At 32.8% G+C, this 20,020-nt stretch overlaps 2 protein-coding genes and 1 pseudogene across 3 annotated transcripts; 1 reads left to right on the plus strand and 2 right to left on the minus strand.

Annotated features, from left to right (window-relative positions):
• Positions 1–130: 130 nt before the first annotated feature.
• On the minus strand, positions 131–1,346 carry LOC120201120 (annotated as a pseudogene).
• Positions 1,347–5,630: 4,284 nt separating this feature from the next.
• LOC120201110 (receptor-like protein 9DC3) lies at positions 5,631–10,262 on the plus strand. Of its 2 annotated transcripts, none has more exons than XM_039201784.1 (4): positions 5,631–6,166; positions 7,536–7,826; positions 8,303–8,374; positions 9,056–10,262. In XM_039201784.1, exon 4 carries the CDS (start codon positions 9,184–9,186, stop codon positions 10,228–10,230), a length of 1,047 nt encoding a protein of 348 aa, XP_039057715.1. In that variant the 5' UTR covers positions 5,631–6,166; positions 7,536–7,826; positions 8,303–8,374; positions 9,056–9,183; the 3' UTR covers positions 10,231–10,262. The 2 variants fall into 2 exon arrangements, with proteins under 2 accessions (XP_039057715.1, XP_039057714.1); XM_039201783.1 differs by lacking the exon at positions 5,631–6,166 and adding an exon at positions 6,922–7,143.
• A 5,955-nt stretch (positions 10,263–16,217) lies between these two features.
• On the minus strand, positions 16,218–19,271 carry LOC120201132 (protein VTE6, chloroplastic-like). The gene is made up of 5 exons (XM_039201797.1): positions 18,847–19,271; positions 18,189–18,442; positions 17,864–17,987; positions 17,092–17,196; positions 16,218–16,506 (listed from the first exon to the last, which is right to left on the minus strand). The coding sequence occupies exons 1-5, from the start codon at positions 19,240–19,242 to the stop codon at positions 16,414–16,416; spliced, it is 972 nt and encodes a 323-aa protein (XP_039057728.1). The 5' UTR covers positions 19,243–19,271; the 3' UTR covers positions 16,218–16,413.
• Between the last annotated feature and the right edge of the window lie 749 nt (positions 19,272–20,020).

The following is a 20,020-nucleotide window of genomic DNA, read 5'->3' on the forward strand; positions in this document are numbered from 1 at the left end:
CAAATCCTCATTTCCCTCATCACATTCTTTAATAGTATAATTTCTCTTTAGTCCTTTCTAAAATTGTACATTATAGTTCAGTCAATGGTAAAATTACACTCTTAACCTTTTGGAAATCAATAATTCAATTTCAATCCTCACATGATAAGAAGCTATGTGCCTTGGAACCGATCGTGGCGGTGGTAGGAGGAATACCCTGTTGGTGTTTGAAAACGTTGTTCGGATCGATCAATGTCTTAGCTTTCACCAATATGTTGTAATTATTCAAAAAATAATTTTCACCCCAAACCCGAGCAACCTCGACCGCATCCAAAGATGGTACATTAGTGTCAATCAATTCCATGACACCAAGGTCCAAGTCAATGTAGTTGACATAAGCAGCCCTCGGACCACATGAAACGTGGTCCGACATTGCTTCATGGAATCCTCGTATCCATTCTATGTATTCGTTGCTTCTGTTTTTATCTTCATGGTGCCACTCGACGAGGTATTGGATCGTATACAAATTGCCTCGCCTATGCTGAAAGGAGATCGAGTCGCTGCTTATGTTGCGCATCGTGGCACCGTAAGGGTCCATGATGATGTACCCTGTTGGTTCATCCTCGAGAATGCCGAGGGTTGTTCTTATGCCGGTGGCGGAGATCAGATTCCTTACATGGTCCGACTTGGCCTTGAAGTAATGCTTGTCTTGGAAATACCTAGTCTTGATGTCTGAGATTGTGGCTCCGTTAGGTAGTCCGGAGAAGAATAGGACCGATTCGATCCAACTCATTTCATTGTAATTTTTTGATGTGATTCCTAATTCGGGAATTCACGGCGGAGGATCGAGATGGCTTCTTGTTTTCGACCTAGGAAGAAGCCTTTGAATGTTGCTGATATACCACTGGATTTAGTCTCCGGTAATGCGGCTCTGACAAAGCATGATAAATATAGTTCCCCTTGTAAGTTGGGAGCAACGTGCTGCCACTTGTTCACTAAATCCTCTATGTGCACCTTCATGCCAGGTCTCGACACGACGAAACTCATGATGGTCTTCGGTACTTTCAGTAACCGAAGGTGAGACCCTATATCAATTAAAGACGGGATTGATCAATCTCCTTTCCACTTAAAATGGTCATTCTAGTGAGATTACACATAAGCATCTCACTGAATTTCATATGGTCTGCATTAGTATGATGCCTCAGGGAGTTTCCGAGGACCAAATCAAACTACGAGCGTTTCCCTTTTCCTTAGCCGGAACGCCTAAGCTTATTTGGAATTGGGCTGAGTTAAGCCCAAAAGTAGTGAATGGTGATGAAAATTTTATGAATTGGAAAGTAAAAGGACTTAAAGTGTAGATTACCCATCCTTGTTTTGAAAGCTAAAAAGTCCTTAGTTTTATATTGGTTACGCGAACCAACTACCCCTAAAAATCTCACCAAACTATCGTTCTTCTTCCTCCCATTTTATTATCTTCCTATTCCTTTCCAAAAGAAAGATAGTAAGCAATCCAAGTCTAGTTTGATTTAACTAAGTTAATATTTTTAATCCTCATCCTCCTAGCTTTAATTTAAGCTCCACATTGCAAATTTTAACATTGGAAACCAAAAATGGGTTTTGGCAGGTTTAAGGGGAAATTTTGGATTTTAAGAAGTTGTTGATAGATTCAAGTCTAGGAGTGTTTCCACCCTTATTTCCATCACTTAGTTCACTTAGAATTTCCTATTTCTTATTCTTGATTATCTAAAAAAGTGGGTGAAAGCTCAAAGGACAATAGGAAAGAAAAAGCTTTCATTAAGTGAGTTGAGCTTGAGCTTGCATTGAGCTAAGAATTTGAGGTAACCACACTTACAACTTCTTTATACTAGTTAGTGGGTCATTAGAAGAAATGAATATCATGAAAGTTATGAAATAAGCTTGATGATCATGTTCATGGTAGATTCTATGATTTATGTTTTTAATATGTTTTAAAGCCTTATTTATGACCCATATTGATCACATAAGACATTAAGAACAATAGGGAACCTCATTATAGTAATGTGGGTAAGTTTTAGAGTAACTTTTGAGCCTAAGTAAGGTTTTTTTTTTATTCGGGGTATCAGTACTGTAAGAACAATACCGATATTGTTTTTCAGGAAGTGTAAAATGGGCTTTGTTTTAATAGGAGTATTGGTACTCCTTTGATACTGGGGAATTTTTGAAAACATCGAAGCTAAATTTGGTATCGATACTTATGGAAGTATTGATACCTAAGGGTAAAAGTATCGATACCCCCTATAGGAGTATCGATACTGAGATTTTTTTCAAAACATCAAAGCCAAATATGGTATCGATACCCTACATAGTATCGATAGCTTGGAAGTATCGATACTAGACGGTGAGTATCGATCTAACCCATTCCAAAACATGGGAAAATGAAGTTTCAATACTTAAAGCAAATTATCCATACTAAAGGGCCAGTATCAGCACCATCATACATTTTAAGTTAAGGAATTTCAGGGGTTTGTAATAGGATAATGAGGTTCCCAAGAACACTATAATTACTCTCAAATAAGACTACAAGTGGGAACAATAATAATGTTTAAGTCAAACGTAGAAACAAATAAAAATAGGGTGGCACAATACTAGCATTGGTTGATGCTCGGGAAATAATTCGGACACCTGAGTTCCTTTAGTTCGGGGTTTTAAAGTATAGAATAAATCCAAATATCCTTAGGTAGGGTGCAAGACCCTTAAAACTTACTAGCTAGGACGCAAGGTCAGACACTCGCAAGGGGTGGGCTAGTTAGGGGTGTGGTGTCCGATGCAGAGATTCCGAGGGCCTCATCCTCAGTAGACTGGAGGGGTGCATGAACTCAGAGATGAAATCCCTCAGTCGCACCATGATGTTTACCATAGCTTAGAGAGTGAGAATCGTAAGGATACTCACTAATGTTTGAATTGGATAGATTCATAGTATTTTTACTAGTTGTTAAGCATGTTTTAATAAACCTCTGTTAGTATGATTTAGTTGTTAGTGTGACACTGGGCTAGTTAGTTCAACCTTTGGAATTTGTTTTCTTACGCACTTGAAGAACTTTTGTGCAGAGTAGATCCAGAGAAGAATATGTCTCGAGTCCTTTAGTGGACATGTATATTTGAAATTTCTATTTTGTATACTAGAGTCATGATTGGATTTGGATGATGGTCTGTTTATTTTGTTATTATGTATATTGTTTTGTATAAATGATATTATAGTTTCTTTTATTTTTATCATTGACTTTCTTATATAAATGATCGTTTTAAATTGGGAATAATGAGAAAAAAATTGGTTAGCCACTTCGGTGGTCCCGTGTGACACTCTTATCGGTTGACTGTGTGTCGTACTGGTGTGGGGTGTTACATTTAGTGGTATCCTTAGTTAGTGGGCATGTATATTTGTAGATCCCGTTTTGTATATTCGAGTCGTAACTTATTTTAAATGATGGTTTGTATATTTTGAATCATATCTTTTGGGAGATCTGGTTGTAATTTATTTCTAAAATGATGGTTGTTATGTTTGCTAAAAGTACTTTAAATTAGTCGTTTTTAAAGCAAAGATTTTAAAAAAATTTGGTTAGCCACTTTTGTGGTTCCATGTGGCATTCTAATTAGTCGATTTTGTGTCGTACTGGTTTAGAGTGTTATAGAAGACAAAATACAAACTGTAATTTAAATTCCTTATTAGGGGATATAATTTTTTTATTAGCCCGAGGGTCACCAAAATCTCATAAACGGATTGCATGTGATATCATGTATTTATACGCTTCTTGATCTCTACGTCTATAATGAATTATTGTTCTTCTAGCTTGTAAAAAAAGACAAAGTCAATCCACGTTAAATCACATCGCTTACATATGTCTTGTTTTACTTTTCCCAAGTTTCTAAGTGCATGCAACCATGAAAAAAAAATCATAGTTGAGGATGATTGATCTAATATAATTTAGTTTTATATTTTACAAAGCTAATAAACTAAATTAATTTAAACATTTAATATTATGATGATTGATTTGTAATATATTTTATATTTAGTTTATTTATTTATTTTTACATTTTTTCAAGCTAAACCTTTCATTTCAAATATTAAAAAGCAATATATACTTGTTTTCATTTGAATATGACTCGCTTTTCACGGCAATGACTTGATAAGAGAGCGTTTTTTCCACGGTATGCGAAGACTCTTGGCGTGGACTTGGGTAGAATTTTCTATAATAATATACAATTAACATATATTTTTGGCTTTCCTTTTGTACCCAATAATTCTGCGTATTTATTTCTCCAGTTGTGACAGTCTGTTGATTGATGGATATGTTTGATACCAATGCTCAATCAAAATTAAGTCTTTTTGCTCAACTCTATTCTAAAAGTCTTCTAAGTCTTTGTTTCCATTCATTCCCTAATTTCCTCGAAATCCACTGAAAATTGGATTTAAATACATTTCAATATGCATAATAATAATATTTATAATTAATTTAATGATTTTTCCATGAAAATTGTCATCTTTTGTTATTTATTATGATGAAAAAGAAGTGGAAGGACAGCAGATGCTCATGGCAGGGTGAAGATTTGTTCACTGTCCTGTTTTTGGTTTGATGTTCGGTTTATGAATGGTGTTTCGATTGGATTTGCAGTCATGTTTTTACATACATGCAACTGTGAAAAATGTCATAGTTGGTAATGATTGATCTCTAATATATTTTAGTTTTATATTTTACAGAGTTAATAAACTAAATTAATTTAAACATTTGATATTATGATGATTGATCTATAATTCATTTTATTTTTAAAGTATTGATTTATTTTGAGATACTCTTCAAACTAAAACTATCATTTCAAATATTAAAAAATAATATATGTTGTACGAATTAAACGACCTTGGTGATTAAAGGGATGATTATTATTCTTAGAAGTCTCGGATTCAAACACCAATGACTACCACAGAGTATTTGAGCTTTTATTATAAAAAAAAAACAATATATATTTGCTTTCCTTTTTCTACCGTATGCAAAGACTCTCGACTTGGACTTGGGTAGAATATGCTTTCATTCATTCAGTAAAATTAGTTTCAGTTTCGATTATTTATATTCAAAATCAATTTATGATTTGAGTTAAGATTTTCCTAAAATTAATTTAGAATAATCAAAGTATATGTTAAAAATAAAATTTTGATTAAAACCATAAATGATTCGAATTAGGGTTAGGAAGGTTTTTTTAATGAGGTCATTGAGGTGGTGTACTTTGTTATTCTTAATACAAAGTGCCCTATTTCAACAAAAAAAACCATAAATTATTCGAATTTCATATGAAATTATGTAAATTTAATTCTTGTAATAATTTTAATATTCAAATTACTCCAATGATACGTTGAGAAGGAAGATTTGCAGTACACGGTTTGAATAATTTGCAAAACAAAATATAAATTAAAATGGTAAGTTGCTTACGACAGCAAATAGAAAACAATAGAGAAGAAAAACCATTGAATCGTAAAATATGGGCCCAGACATGAAATGTTGCATTTTAGGCCTTCCATTTTGTGCAGTGTATTGTGGTTGGTACCCCATATTTCTTATCCAATTTATTTAAAGGCACTGATGAATCCGCTCTTTTAGCCTTAAAATCCTATATAACTCATGATCCACATAATCGCATAACCCAGCTGTTTCTCTCTTCATGGTTTACATTATACCCACACCCAACCTTATGGCGAAAACTCCCTTCCTCCCTCTTATGTTTCTGCTGCTATTTGCTACCTTCAGAGTTACTTTGTCTGCCAACATAACCACCGATTAATCCGCCCTTTTAGCCTTAAAATCCCATATAACTCATGATCCACATAATCTCTTAGCAACCAACTGGTCCACTTCTATCTCTGTTTGCAATTGGATTGGTGTCAGTTGTGGATCCAGACACTACAGAGTCGCTGCTCTGAATTTGTCAAATATGGATCTCACGGGCACCATCCCATCTCAATTAGGAAATTTATCTTTCCTTGCCTACCTCAACATTCGTCACAATAGTTTCCATGGCTCTTTACCTACTGAGTTAGCCAATTTGCATCGGCTGAAGTATTTGAACTTTGGCAACAACAGCTTCATTGGAGAAATCCCATCATGGTTTGGTTGTTTTGCTCATCTTCAAAGCTTGTTGTTGTACGGTAACAACTTCACGGGTAACAACTTTATTTTCACTAGTAAAAAGTTTATTTTATAACTAACGTTTTCATTGCAGGCCATCTACTCTCACTTGAACAATTCCAAATTTTTTCTTCATTTTTTTTGTTAACTATATTCTATATACACTTGGACCATCATCCAATTATCCAATATCAAATTAGGGCAGACTAAATGAATAAGTAATAACCTACATATTGAAATAAGATGTACCGTTAGTCTTCTCTAAATCAATTACCTTACAACTATTTGGAGTTTTCAAAGTAGTAAAATAATTTAATAAAATTTTCATTTTTTAAAAAGATGGAAAATAAATGCAGAACATCAACCTATAGCGCTGAAAAAAAGGACCTAAATTAATTTCCAATGTACTTCCCTTGCATACATAAATTTTAATAATAGCGATTCCTTGGGTAAAAATGTATTTGGATTGAAAAATTTCAAATATTTGCAACTTTCATAAGTTTAAGGGTTTGTTATAAATTAAAAAAAATGGAGAGAACGAACGACTCTTGTGCTCAACATGGAAATTAAGGGTTTGTTAGAAAAACTATTAATAAATTATGATATATTTAATTTTATATTTAAGGTGAATTTCAATTATTTAATAGAAAACCAACTTATCTAGAGAATATTAATCTTTTTTCTAACAACTTAAAAGGCGTAATATCATATTTTTTCAGATTTTATATCTTTATTAGTCTTGAATATATTTTCATCAGTTAAAAGATGTTTTATAACTAACAATCTCACTACAGGCCATTTACAGTCGAGAATATTTGATAACCTATCTAAATTGCAAGAATTAGGTTTGACTGGGAATCAGATTTCTGGTAGCATTCCTAATAGTTTATTCAAGTGCAAAGAGTTACGTATTTATCATTGTGGAACAACTCTATGGAAGGAAGTATACCCATAGAAATCGGAAATTTGACAGTGCTCCAATATTTGATTCTTGCTTACAACAACTTCAATGGTAAACAATTTTTCATTTGCATTTAGTTCTCCTTGATTTCGTTAGTTGTGTTATGCCTAATTTTAATAAACCAGTTAAAAATAACAACCTCAAATTAGGTTTGACGTCAAACCTAATTTTAATATTCAAATTCAATTTTGGTAATAACTCAATATCCATTTTTTGAAGTATAACTTTAAACAATATCATCAAGCTATCATTTGATGTTAACCCAATTTAAAGAAGAAGAAAAAATGTTGTGATTAATTATAAAAACATTTTTATTAAATTGGGTGTAGACGATATGAAATAATTGATTAAAGTTTAGACTGATACAAATCTTCTAAATTTGATCATAGTTTAAGGCTGTTATTTCCATTGTGTCAATTGAAGTTTTATTATTTATTTTGCAGGTTCTATTCCTTCGTCAATCTTCAACATTTCCTCTTTGCTATATATTTCTCTGGGATTCACCAATCTCTTTGGTTCTCTATCCTCCAATACGTTCGATTATCTTCCTCAATTACAACATCTTGATTTACGTGCGTGTCAACTTTATGAAAGAATTCCATTGAGTTTATTCAAATGCAAAGAGTTGGAATATATACATTTGGGTACAAATCATTTGGAGGGAATCATACCATTATAAATCTCAAATTTAACTTCACTTAAAGTTTTCATCATCGGCGACAACAACTTTTCAGGTAAGTTAAAAGACTCATCGTACGTGCTTTAATAATGTTCTTAAATATAAAAGAGTTCTTTATCATTGAATTTTTTTAATTATATTGTCCTAATTTATTTTAGCTTTTCAATTTATTTTATTAACATAGTTATATTCTTGGTTCTTAAAAAAAAAGTACAACTTTTAACTATTTGAGTAGTCCAAACTTCTGCAACGTATATAAAATGTCTTCAATCGATGAAAATGATAAAACGCATTCATGTCTTGCAATTGGATGTGGAGATCAATAAACCAATTGTACGTATTCCATAAGTCATATTCTTTAATATGAGACAAATAGAGTATGTAAGTTCTAGTTCTAGTTACGGAACAAATAAAATTACCTAAATTCTAAAAATTAAGCATAAAGATACTCAATCACACTGCTATACTCATCAAGACATAATATAAGTATTTTGTCAAATTATTTTTGATTAATTTAGTTATATATTTCAGGTACAATTCCATCGGTTATTGGAAATATAACTTCTTTAGAGTTCATTAGTTTTGTGGGTAACAACTTGACAGGTATAATACAACTTTCATTCCTCTTTTTGTTGTTATTTTTTTCTTGAACTTTTATTGTTATTTTGTTATATATTTATTAATTAATTATAAGATTTTTTTGTCATTGGATGTGTCTTTTGGTATTCAAACATAAATAATTTAAATATTAGACTCAGATAATCCATTCTAAAATGATTTCAATTTAAAATATATTTTTTTCAATTCGATATGAACTAAACCAATTTTCCTTGTTTTGTTTTCTAATTGTAAGTTGAAAATATTGTTGGGTTAGGATACATGAATAGAAATGTATCAAAATCCTTTTCAATATCAACTTTTTCTTTTATTTCGTTGGAAAATTTTCTGTCCAAAATTTGGTAATTTGTGAATGTCATGTAATATAAGTGAATTTTTCAAAAATATATTTCCTAAAATATATTTCCTGATGCAGTAACAAAGATGGTATTTGTTATACATACCCAGCTGTTAGAGAGTGAACTGATTTCCGTTGTCGTCGTTTTGTTTAATGAAAAGAATATCTAAAATCCTTTTAAAACCAATTATATAGTTTACTACAATTTAGGCTCCATAAAAAGATGTTGGTTTCATCTAAGAAATGGCCTGATATTGGCTATCCGCGTCATGCATGTTTCAAAAAATTTCAAACATCTAATTCTAACTCTATTCCATATTTTCTGCAAGGCCGTATTCCTTCCTCATTATGCAATTTAAGTTCCCTTCGTACGCTCTCTTTATGGAACAATAGCTTGGATGGAACAATTCCAGAATGCATTGGAAATTTGAGTTCTCTTTTGGTGCTTGACATAAGGATGAATAATTTTCATGGTAAAATACCTGAAAATTTTGTTGAAGGTTGCTCGATACTCAGTTTTCGAATCAACAACAACCAAGTAGAAGGGTCGTTACCACGATCTTTGGGTAATTGTAAAGACTTGAAACTTCTCGATGTTGGAAACAACTATTTGAGTGACACTTTCCCAAACTGGTTAGGAAATTTGGACCAGCTGCAAGTGCTTGACTTGAGATCAAATAGATTCTATGGTAAGGTGGATAGCTCTGATGTTACCTTCACTCGTTTGCGTGTCATTGATGTTTCTCGTAATAACTTCAGTGGCTATCTACCTATGAACTTTTTTGGAAATTTACATGCCATTAGAGAAGTGAATGAAAAGAAAGTTGGACCAGAGTACATGAAAGATATAGTAGCAGGTACAGTAGAGTATATTGTGAGAGGTTTGTCTTTTACAACAAAAGGGTTGGAATTAAAGTTTGAGAAACTATCAACCATATGGACAATTATTGACTTCTCCAGCAACCAATTCATGGGAGAAATTCCTAAAATAATTGGTGAGCTTCATTCACTAATTGTCCTAAACCTCTCTCATAACTGTTTAACAGGTTCTATCCCGTCATCATTGGGTGATTTATCGGAGCTTGAATCATTAGATCTATCATCAAACAAGCTCCATGGAAGAATTCCAACAGAGTTTAAAAATCTTGGATTCTTGGAGGTGTTAAACCTTTCCCATAATAATCTAGAGGGACCCATTCCTCAAGGCAAACAGTTTGATACTTTCCCTAATGATTCCTATATAGGAAACCTCGGCTTATGCGGGCTGCCGTTATCAAAAAGTTGTGATAATGATGAGAAAATTCCGGTCGGATTTGATAGAGAAGATGATGATGATGGATTGAACTGGAAATTTTCTATAATAATGGGGTATGGATGTGGGTTGGTGCTGGGATTGGGCATGGGATATATTGCATTCACAACTGGAAGACCATGGTGGTTCGTGAGGACTTACGAGAGAGTTCGAGAAAGATTTGCAAAAAAGGTAAAAAAGAGAACTCTTTGAGGGATTTTTGTTGTAGAGCAAACAATGGAGAGAGCAGAAAACATTTTTTGTTGCCTCTTTTCTATTTTCATTGCATTTTGGACTTTCCTTTATATTCTACTTGGATGAATCCCTGCATTTTGTGGAGTTTTAAGAAATTTTAGATAAAAAATTGTTTAATTTATTCTTAAATAGTTATGATAGTAAGATAATATATTATATTTTTATTAATTATAAAAATTATTTATAATCTGACTTGAATTTTAAATTGATTCATTCATTAGTTAAATATTGAAATAATTTTATTATTGTTAATGATTCATTCGACCTAAATACGCATTTTGACCCTATAGTAGAATTAAACTCTGACCATAGATACAGAAATCTCAACTCATTTCTCTACTTCTAAGCTATGATTGTTTTAGGGTTAATTACTTCAAATACCATTGGCCTTTAAGCGTGGGCTCGAAAATGTCACTAACGTTTAAATTTTATCAATTTTAGCACTGACTTTTATGTTTAACTTCAATTATGTCACCCCACCGTTAATCCATTAATGGCATGATGACATGACATCTTTGTGCCGTAACGGTGATGATGTGGCTCCCTCATCAAAACGATGTCATTTTGGTACAATTGTTTTGATGTTTGAAAAACCCAAAACGACGTCAATTTATTAGAGGTATTTGATTAAAATTGCTTTTCATGAGGTTTGAACGAAGGATCTCCATGAACCAATGCTAAGCACTCAACCACCAAACTAACTTTAAAACTTATTTTATTTTTAACAAAACTAATATATATGTTAAATAGTGTTTGTATACTTTCATCTTCCTTTTATTTTTAACAAAACTAATATATATGTTAAATAGTGTTTGTATACTTTCATCTTCCTCATCAATCCATATCCATAGACGTTTCAATAATGCTAATCAACTGCTCGACAAAATGTCAAGCTCAAGATTTTCAACAGCCAAGCTCGAGCTTTCCAAGATTTTTTTTAACACTGAAAAAGCATCAAGCTTTATAGATGGCAAAGATCAACGTATAAGATGGCAAACAAAATTTATTCATATTGATCAGAATTGCTTCCGTAGCTACCAGCAGTGCAATAATTGTTATTGCCACCATAACTTCCTTGGCCTCTATAACCACTACCATTGCCACTGCTAATATCCTATTTGAACATGTCTGCACTGCTTGTATTGTTTTTTATTATTTGAAGATAAAAGAGATAGAGAAATCATATGCATATATAAAGAGGAAAGCTTCGGTATCATGTTATGTGAGATGAAAATGGAAAAGACAAGTGCAATAATATAAGTTCGCCCATATAATACGTTAGCTGAAGGGTTCTTTGATCAATATATTTCTTAACAAGAACATCGAGTATCGAATTGAAAATCTTCAAGGAAGATTGGGTGTTCAACCTAGAAGCCAAATCAATAATTTTGAGCTTGGCATTTTGTCAAACAGTTGATTGGCATCACTTAAACATCTATGGTTTTGCAAGAAAGATGAAAGTATACAACTACTATTTAACGTATATATTAGTTTTGTTAAAAACAGAACAAGTTCTTAAGTTAGTTTGGTGGTTGGGTATTTAGCATTGGTTTAAATCTCTAGAGAAACAAATTTTAATCAAATACATCTGATAAAACGACGTCGTTCTGATAAGGGAGTCACATCATCACCGCCTAGATTAATGATAGGGTGATATAAGGGTGGCATAATTAGAGTTAAGTGCTAAATTGACAAAATTGAAACGTGAGTGACATTTTTTAGTCCACACTTAAAAGTCAGTGGTATTTGAAGTAGTTAACCCTTTTTTATTAAAAGAAATTAAATTTATATGCATTTTAATATATATCATAATAATATCTATAATTAATTTATTGTTTTCTAATGAAAATTTTTCTATCTTTTGTTATTTAGTAATATTATGAAATTATGTATTTTATTAATAATTTTAGTTGATTAGCAAATTATGATAAATTTTGTATACCATAAACATCACTTAAATTATTATTTTTGAATTTATCATTGTATCATTTTTTACGGAAAAAATTAATCTGTTAATTATTTAAATATATAAAATATTTTTTGAATTCACCCAACATCTCCACTTATTAATATGCTCTTCTAACCCTAGTATCTCATATAATTCATTATCCACACAATCTCATCAATAAAAGTTAAATAATATATGTTCTAATCAAGTGATGGTATATTCATATGTCATCATCCACACAATCTCATCAATAAAAGTTAAATATTATATGTTTCAATCAAGTGATGGTATATTAGAAGGTCTGGCTATATCAATGTATACAATCTCCTCTGCTCTTCTTTTGACTCAATGCTATGGTAAAGAGACAATTTTATGTCATATCGAATTGAGCAATTAATTTTATCTTTGTTTTTGATGACATGTGAATTATTTTTCATTTTGATTTCATATATTTTTCCTTAAAAGTGGAAAGTAAGGGTCGATCTCACAGAGACTCTGCAGTTTCTGATTCGGTTATCTTCTTGTTTTTATTTCTTTTGGGATTAAAGATGACTTGAATTTTGGGTCAGTAGTTCGGGTTAATGTGGAACTTGTAAGTCGAGCCCATTAGATCTCCCAAGCCAGTTTAAACTAGTCCTTAAGAGTATTGGGCCTAAGTTTGGCCCAAGAGTTAAGACAAATGATGGTTTTAAGTTGGGATAAAAAGGAGAGGGACCAAAAGTGTAATTTACATATAGCTTGTTTTAAATATTAAAAAAACCCAACCCAAGTGTTCTTCACGTGAAACAAAACTCCCAAAAGTATCTCTTCCATTTTCCTATTCTCTTCTCTCTTCTTTTGCAAGCAAAGGAGAAAGCCTTTCCAATTCAAAGCCAAATTAGAGTTAATCAAGTTAAGAGTCTTAACCTTTATCCTTCAAGCTTTATTTTAGGCCCCAAATCTTAGATTTTGGGTAAGATTTGAGAGAATGAGTTTTTGAGAGTTAAAAGAAATAAAGTGTTTTAAGTTATTTTTTTATAGATTTGAGTTATAGGAGTTGTATTTGAGCTTAATGCAACCTCTAATTGAGTATTAATCCATTTCCTTGATTGGTTTAGTTAAAGAGGTAGAAGAAAATTTTAAAGCAAAAGATAAGAAGAAGGTGATTTCTAGTTGATTTGAGAGAAGCTTTAGCAATCAAGGAGGTCAGTTAACACACTCACAACTCTTTCATACCCTTACTGGGTCATTAGAAATGTAAGATACCCAGAAAGTTGAGTATGAGCATGTTAAGTAGATTTTCATGGTAGATTGTATACTTTATGCTTTTAGCATGTATTAAAGCCTTCTTCATGACCCCTAAGATCAAATAATACTTAATAACTAATTGGGAAACCTTTAAATAGGAAACTTAGAGAGTTTAGGGGGTAAATTCGTGCCTAAAACTATATAAACTATGTAAACTATATAATATATATATAGTTTAGTAGTTTACATAAATATATAGTTTAGTAGTTTACATATGAACTGTATATAGTTTGGTTCATGAAATATAAGATTACTTTTCGGAATAAGATTACCGGAATGTTGTATTACTTGACACATTACTGGGAATGTTATATTACTTTTTTCGGTTTGCTTGATATGAATGTACGGGTGAACAAAACTCGACTTGACTCGAAAAACCGATTTTTTACTCTATTCGAAAAAAACTCGACTCAAATTGAGTTCGAATTGTAATTTCATAAACTCAACTTGACTCAAAAAATTTCAAATTCAAATTCGAATAACTCGAAATTTTTAATAATTAGTAGATTGATTTTCAAGTTTAAGTCGAAGTTTGAGTTGAGTCCCTCAACTTTATATGGTATATGTAAATCACATATGAAAAAAAATACAAAAAATATACATATGTATTGTATATGATTATAAAATATCATTTAAATTAGAATTAAATAATTTCATAATATTATAATTATTTACAATTAAATTTAAATAGAAACTCAAAATTTTGACTTAATTCGACTGGACTCGAATGTTATAAAACCGACTCGACTCGAAAAAATTTCAATTCATATCCGAGTTATACAATAGGACTCATCAACTTATTATAACTAAAAATATTTTTGACCTAACTTGACTCGACTCAACGCTCACCCCTACAGGAATGGAAGAGTATAGTGTTTGGTTGAAGGAATATAAGATTACTAGAATGCATATTCTATCAAATTATCCTTGTGAGATTTTTTTTAGTAAATGTAATTCTTAATATTAAAATAAAATTATTTAAATAAAAATTGTTTTTTATTATTTCTAATTTATATATTTTTATTTATAAAATTTTAATTCATAGAATTTATATATTTTTTATAAAATTAAAAACATAAATGAGTAAAATAAAAGATACGTATCATATATTCATTTTTCTAATACATCATGAAAACTGAAGATTTGAGGGGAAGCTAATGGCTAATGCAAAGACAATTTAGTGCTTACAAGAAGCTGGACATCCACCACTTTGCAGAAGATTTGAGGGGGAAGATCAAAGGTGAACATTTCCGAACGAGGAACAGAGGCCACTTGTTCCAAGTGACCTTGAGGGAAGTAAACAACAAGATTTCTGTTTTTGGGAAGTGAAACTGAGGGGGTCAGCACAAGCATGCTAGAGCTCCAAGTAAATGGAAGAGGATGAACATGGACATGGTGGTGATGCTAAGTTTGAAGAACTTGAAGAAGATGATGAAAAGGAAAAACAGTTCACTTTGTCATTCCCCATCGCAAATTGCAGTCGACTTCTCCACCTCATTCACTGTATGGTTCAGATCAATTTTATGAACACCCCCAAGTTTTTTTCTTTTTTTCTTAGAAACAAAAGCTTTCACCTCACTGTAAGCACCCCATAACCCAACAAAACACCGAAGGAGAATGATCAAAGAAAAGGGTATTCCCATAAAGCTAAAAACCAGAGAAAATGGGAATTTAAGTGAAATTAGTGCCAAGAAAATCCCTTTCTAAACAAAGGAAGAAGAAGAAGAAAGACATGTTGAATGAAAGAGAGGGAAAAAGGTAACATACGTCCGGTAACCCACCTTTACGTCAAGAATGAAATAGGGGAAAAGTAAAATTTTAAAGCTCCAATGGTAACTCAGCCTTCGCCTTCATCGTCTTCTTCATCGCCGCTCCATTTGTCTTCCCTGTCCTTTTCCGCCAGCGACGTCAAGAGCAAGAGCTGCATGGCTTCAATGTCCGACTCCTCCACCGTGATAGTCGCTATTGCTTTCGCGGGCCCCGAAGCAGGTAAGTTGCCGGACCTAAAGGTGAGTTACCGGAGATGGAGATGGGTTCGACCATAACAACAAGAGTAAAAAAAAACAACTTGGTAGGAGAAGAGGAAACGGTGGGGTGTGATGAAAACGATCAATGGCTAGCAAGAGTTTTAGGGTGGGGTTCACTTCAGAAAAGAAAGAAAAAAACTAAGAAGAATTAAAATTCAATGACAAATTTTAAAAATTGGGTTACCTAAACGTCATAAAAAATCGGATACTATTTATATACGTTACCCTTATTTTTAAATGTAATTATAAGATATTTTACCATTAATTTTCAAAGTCACACATTTTAATTAACAATTTGTTAATACCTTAATTAATGGATATAAAAAAAATTAACTATCAAAATTTTTATTTTATAATAATTTAATTTTAAATTTTCAGTTAAATTTAGTTTTAGCATTTCTATTTTTTGATCAAAATATTTTATTTTTGAACAAGATAATTGATTTTTTATGAATTTATTTTTTTAAATAATTTGTTAATTTTAAAACTATTTGCTATTATGAGAATAATATCAACTCAACAATGATATAAACGTACATTATCAAACCTGAAAAAAATTAAGATTTTAATCACCATTTCCATTGATAAGGAAAAGAAGAAGAAGAAAATCCAATGTTTTTGGTTATGGAAATGGAGGAAGGAAAACAATTAGATTACCCTAAACCACAACTGCAAAATATATAAGCCTTCAGAATTTTTCTAATACAATTTGGTTGTGGTAGTGTCGCTCCACATCATTGACAATCTTTGAAGGTTAGCCAAAATAATTCCTATAATTGCAGTTTGTGTCCCTCTCTTGCATGATATTGAAGGCTTTCTTTCCCCTTCTCGAATTCTTTCATGTTACCTGAGATCGCGGAAGCGACGATCGGGATGAACTTACATTTGCCAGTTCTGGAGGATTTGTTGCATTAAGACTGCCAAAATGCAGCCTATGGATATGTTGATGACATTAACGGCATCATTGTTCAGCTGTAAGAAGAAAGGCCGTCAAAGAATCAGTGTTTCAGCTTTACAATGATAAGCAAACGAAAGATACTTGGAACATGGAACTTAAGACAGGTTTATATATGGCCAGTGCAGCTATTTTACTCAAACTCGAGAGAGGGCATCCGGTACGGGGTATATATCTGACACGGATGTTTTCATTTTTATAAGGTTTTTCCACGTATCCAGACACTTCAAGCAAAATAAAGAGACAGAGTATCATAACAGGCCACTACATGGATAACAAAACATTTTCATCCAACAGAAAATTAACAAAAAAGTTCATCTTTACGAGGCAGCTCAATAACAGGTTGATGTCACTAAATTTACTATTTGATCATCCAAAAAAAGGGTATATGATTCTTGCTCACTGCAACTTTCTGCAGTGCTGCCTGATCCAAACATCACTAGACTCCAACAAAAAGACATACAAGCAATCATCTCCTCGATATGCCACATAGGCAATTCCTTCCTAACACTAACATCTACAAGACGCACGGGCAATAAATTTTTCAAACAGTTAGAGAACAGGATGACGGAAACCATCTTATTATTCAAACGATTTCTTACCCAATGAAATCCTTCTTTCCCTTGGAATGAAGCACCGATTATACTCTCACCAAGATTAGCAATTTGAGAAGCTATTACGCATATCAGCACCTCAGGTACACTGATCTACTAGCAAGCAGAAAAAGGAAAGAGAAAGAAGTGGCTTAGAACATTTATATAATTCAAATAATCATCATTGTCAAGAAGCAATATGTCATTTCTCAATTTAAAAGTGTATCAAGGTTGCGGCATCGACAACATTATGAATAATAAGAACAATATCAAGGATTCGTACAAGCATTTGGGAAACCCTTCCTAAGGATTCACTTATGCTAGAGTGACAATCTCATCCACTCACATCCAACGAAACACTATCCATTTCATGAAATTGTAATACCAGAACATTAATCGAAATTTAAGCTCCTGGAAAAATAGTGCTAAAAAGGAACCAAGTACAAACCTAAACTAAAATGTCAAATCCCATTTATCAATATATCAAGATCTGCTATTTTGCTAAGAGTTCCCACAGAAAATCTTTGACCATCTAAAATACACATTCAACCAATTATATCCATAAAATAATTCCACCATGACACCGTCCCACCAGTATTGTTCTCAGCATCACTACCAACCAGTCTTTTGTTACAGGAAAGCAATAACTTTCCAACGTTTTTCCGAGGTGAAAACATCTAGTAATGATCATTAAACGCTGCTTGTAACTCGTAATTTAAAAGAAAAAGGCGTCCTTGAATAACGTAATAAATTATTCATAGTAGTAAATAGCCAGTACTACCTCACCCAGAAGACAACCGATAGATGCAAGTAGTACAGATGCTAGAAGTCCAGCAACTGTTCCTTCAAGACTGACAGCTCCTTCTGTTCCCCTAGGAACAATTCGAAAGTCTGTGACCAGATACCTGTTCGTTTTGGAACATCACACACTTTTATTACCAGCATAGCATAAATGAAAATAATAGCATTCAATTATAGAGTATAGACCATAAGGGATTTTAATTCCACTTGATTCAAATATCATTTCTTTAGAGTGAACTATTAGAAGTATTAATAACATTAATTTAAAAAGCCTACACCTTGACAAAAAGAGATGCTTTACTTACGTTGTCTTGCCATATGCTTTCCCAATCTCACTTGAGACAGTATCACTCAACTTAGTACAGAAACTGGCAACAAAACCAAGTCGCCAAAGTCGTGTAAATGCCTCCCCGCCAACTCCATATATTGCGAGAAAAGCACATACACAACCAGCAGCACTGGACCCAAATACACTCCCAGGTCCCCTTCTTCCTTTCCTCTTCTCGGCAACCCCTTGTGCCTCCTTTTGAGCCATTTTCACTTTTGTCACAGCTGTTCCCTGACAAATACAAACATGATTTACTTACAAAGTCATAATCTAATTCAACATGAAACGGGCAAGGGAGAATCAGAATAGGGAGGCAGGAACTAATTCAAGGTTTTCATATTGCAACTAAAACAAGCCACAATTAGAACGAAACGAAGGGAGAAATAAAGTAAAACAACATATCATTTCAAAATTGACCTTATTTCCCCTAGTACAAAAAATTTCTCTAAATAAAACTAATCAAACTTGAATAGCTAACTGATTAAAACGTAACATTTCGACATAAACTGCTTAAACAATGAAAGCTAATTCCCCAAAGCATAAAACTTTTATCCAAAATCAAAACCCAATATCCAAAATTTAACTTAAATCCCACAATTCACACAAATCTTCATGAGACATCTTCAGTAACTCACTATAACGAAGTAAGAAGCAACGAGGAGGAACCCAGGGGAGCCAAAAGCGCGCCAAGTGAGAGTCCCAAGCAAGAAAGCAGCACAGATTCCGGAGAGAGAAAGGCCCGCCACTAGAAGTGGGGTCCCGACGACGAAGATCACGAGATTACTTAGGATTGCGGATTGCCACGTGGGAGGAGACGATTGGATGGTGTCGATGGCCCGTGATAGTACGCCTTGGACCGGGACGGCGTTGATCCTGTGAAGGAATTGCATTTTGGGGGGTTTGGGGTTGGGATTTGTAGGGTTAGGGTTGAGAAGGATTGGGGATCTTTTGGGGAGGGAATGGGGGAATGGGAGAGAAGGAACCGAAGGGGATTTGATGTGAAACTGAAGCAGAGTGTTTGACCATGCCATTTTTATGAGCTGTTTTTTGAGTAACGGAGAAGAAATGAAAAATAGAAGGTGATGTTCGGGTCATGGAGCTCCGTCTCCGTCGAGTCAAGTACAGTTCGCATTTAATTTGTTTTAGGGTAAACTACATGTTTAGTATCCCAACTACCACTTTTGTTCCATTTTCCTCACCTAACTAGTTTTTATTTCAAAATCATACCTAGTGTTACATTTTGGTCACTCACCTTCAAAAAATTAGCAGTAATATTAACGTGTCACCATAAGATAATAAAACGGAATCATTAAAACCTTTTTTTAAAAATGTCATGTCAGTAGTTCTATGAATATTTTTTATTGGAGGGTGACCAAAATGATACTAAAACGTAAAGTTAAGTATAATTTAAAAAAATAATTGTTAAGTAACCAAAACATAATAAAGTAATAGGTTGAGGTACTATGTGTAGTTTATCCTCCCAACCCAATTTAGTACATTTGTAAATGTCAGTGTAGTGTTCGAATCCCTGACCTTACTTAAGAGATCTAATATCTCATCACACTAGATCAACTGGTTGTTGGTATATAATTTATTTTTATTAGGTAAAATAAGTTGATTAAAAGAAAAAATATAAAATAAAATTATTGTAATTATTCTTAAATATATAAAGATAATTATAGTATTACGTGGGTTGGATTTTTTTCACTGTCAACTCAAACCCGATCTGACTTCGCCTTTCAAAAAAAAATGACGTAATTGTTTCGAACCTTTTTTAACAATGAAAAACCGACCTGATCGGGTCGAAAC

This window comes from Hibiscus syriacus, unplaced genomic scaffold (genome assembly GCF_006381635.1).
Source record: "Hibiscus syriacus cultivar Baekdansim isolate YM2019G1 unplaced genomic scaffold, ASM638163v2 tig00006992_pilon, whole genome shotgun sequence".
NCBI classification, from domain to species: Eukaryota; Viridiplantae; Streptophyta; class Magnoliopsida; order Malvales; family Malvaceae; genus Hibiscus; species Hibiscus syriacus.